Below are 1,265 nucleotides of genomic sequence, written 5' to 3'. Positions count from 1 at the left end.
TATGTTACATTAGGGTGATCCCAGAATTCAGGAGGAGGAAAAAAGTTTAAAATGTTAAGCTCTCACGCCTAGGATTTTTCTAATGACAGTTCTAAATATCATTTTTTTAACAGAAAAATACGGGTATTCTTTTTTTCCAATTAGAAGCATTCTAGGGGTGAGAGCTTAATATTTTAAACTTTTTTTTTGGACCACTCTAATGTACATACATGTGTGTAGCGTTCGCGAATTGGAAGCCCTGCCACTACTGCATCCAAAGCAGTCAGCGGCGGTCAAGTCTTTTAAATGGTTTTCAAAAACTCAGTCGCAGTTTCAATTCAGACCTCAAGTTGTGCAGATCGCCCAAAATCTAAATAAATTATCGCCCAATGGAAAAGGAACCGCACAATCAGCCATCCGATGTGAACGGGGATGACCCACACAGCAGAGCTACTGCTGATGTCACACCCGAATGGTTGGCAGGCGAGTTATTTGAAGACTTGTTGAAAGACAAGTTTCCGGAGTACAAATCGATTGCTAAATTTGCGGTGCGGCCCGGCGTGAAAAGCGGTGAGAATTTCATGACGTTGTTGCAGCGCATACATCTGGATGTGGTAATGCAAGGTATGTATGAGATATTCCTTCGCTATATGTACATACATGTATGCATATATATGTACGTGTACATTAGACCGGGTTGGACCCCATACGAAAGAAAAAAGGTTGTAATTTAGCCGAGTGAAGATTAAGATAATGAAAGTTTTTGGTCGAAGGGGGAAAAGCATACCCTTTTCATTAGAAATATTGTTAATCAAGAACTTTCGAGTCCTTACTTTGCCGGTATAAATTTATTAATTTTAAAATATCTGGAATTCACGAATCCATTTGTTTTTTTAATTTTAAATAGTCGCGCACTCTTTCTAAATTTGTGGTATTTTTAAGAAAATGGCGGTCAAACTACAAAAATGACACTGAAAGGCGACATATCGCGTACCGTAAATACTTTCTACTTTTAGCGGTCTTCAAGAGCGACATCACATTTGGCTCAACACGTAAGCAAGCGTATCTAGCAGGTGAAGACTGCCAGTTGAAGCCACTCCGTGCGCATATGTAAGCTTTCAAACTAAATTTTTTTTCGCGACCCAGTCTAATGTCCAATGTGTGAATGCATGTACTTACATTTGTGCGAGTGGGTTCGTACATATGCAGGCATTTAAAGAACAGCACAGTTTGAAGAAATTAAGCTTTTGTTTATTTTTATTTTGCTTCTGCTTTATTTTCGTACG

The 1,265-nt window shown here is 38.8% G+C and overlaps 1 protein-coding gene across 1 annotated transcript; it reads left to right on the top strand.

Moving 5' to 3' along the window:
• Window positions 1-235: 235 nt before the first annotated feature.
• Window positions 236-1,192, top strand: LOC108378978 (uncharacterized). Its single transcript, XM_017635293.1, has 2 exons — window positions 236-603; window positions 996-1,192. Exons 1-2 carry the CDS (start codon window positions 369-371, stop codon window positions 1,091-1,093), a joined length of 333 nt encoding a protein of 110 aa, XP_017490782.1. The 5' UTR covers window positions 236-368; the 3' UTR covers window positions 1,094-1,192.
• Window positions 1,193-1,265: the final 73 nt, after the last annotated feature.

The sequence above is a fragment of the Rhagoletis zephyria genome, unplaced genomic scaffold, assembly GCF_001687245.7.
Source record: "Rhagoletis zephyria isolate East Lansing unplaced genomic scaffold, Rhagoletis_zephyria_1.1 Rzeph_scaffold_15346, whole genome shotgun sequence".
NCBI lineage: Eukaryota > Metazoa > Arthropoda > Insecta > Diptera > Tephritidae > Rhagoletis > Rhagoletis zephyria.
The sequence above is the reverse complement of the archived record's forward strand: the minus strand, read 5'-3'. Positions and strand labels throughout refer to the sequence as shown.

Coding starts and splice junctions, on each gene's coding strand:
- LOC108378978 (XM_017635293.1), top strand. CDS start 369: ATGGAAAAGGAACCGCACAATCAGCCATCCGATGTGAACGGGGATGAC. Junction 604..995: donor TCTGGATGTGGTAATGCAAG/GTATGTATGAGA, acceptor TTCTACTTTTAG/CGGTCTTCAAGAGCGACATC.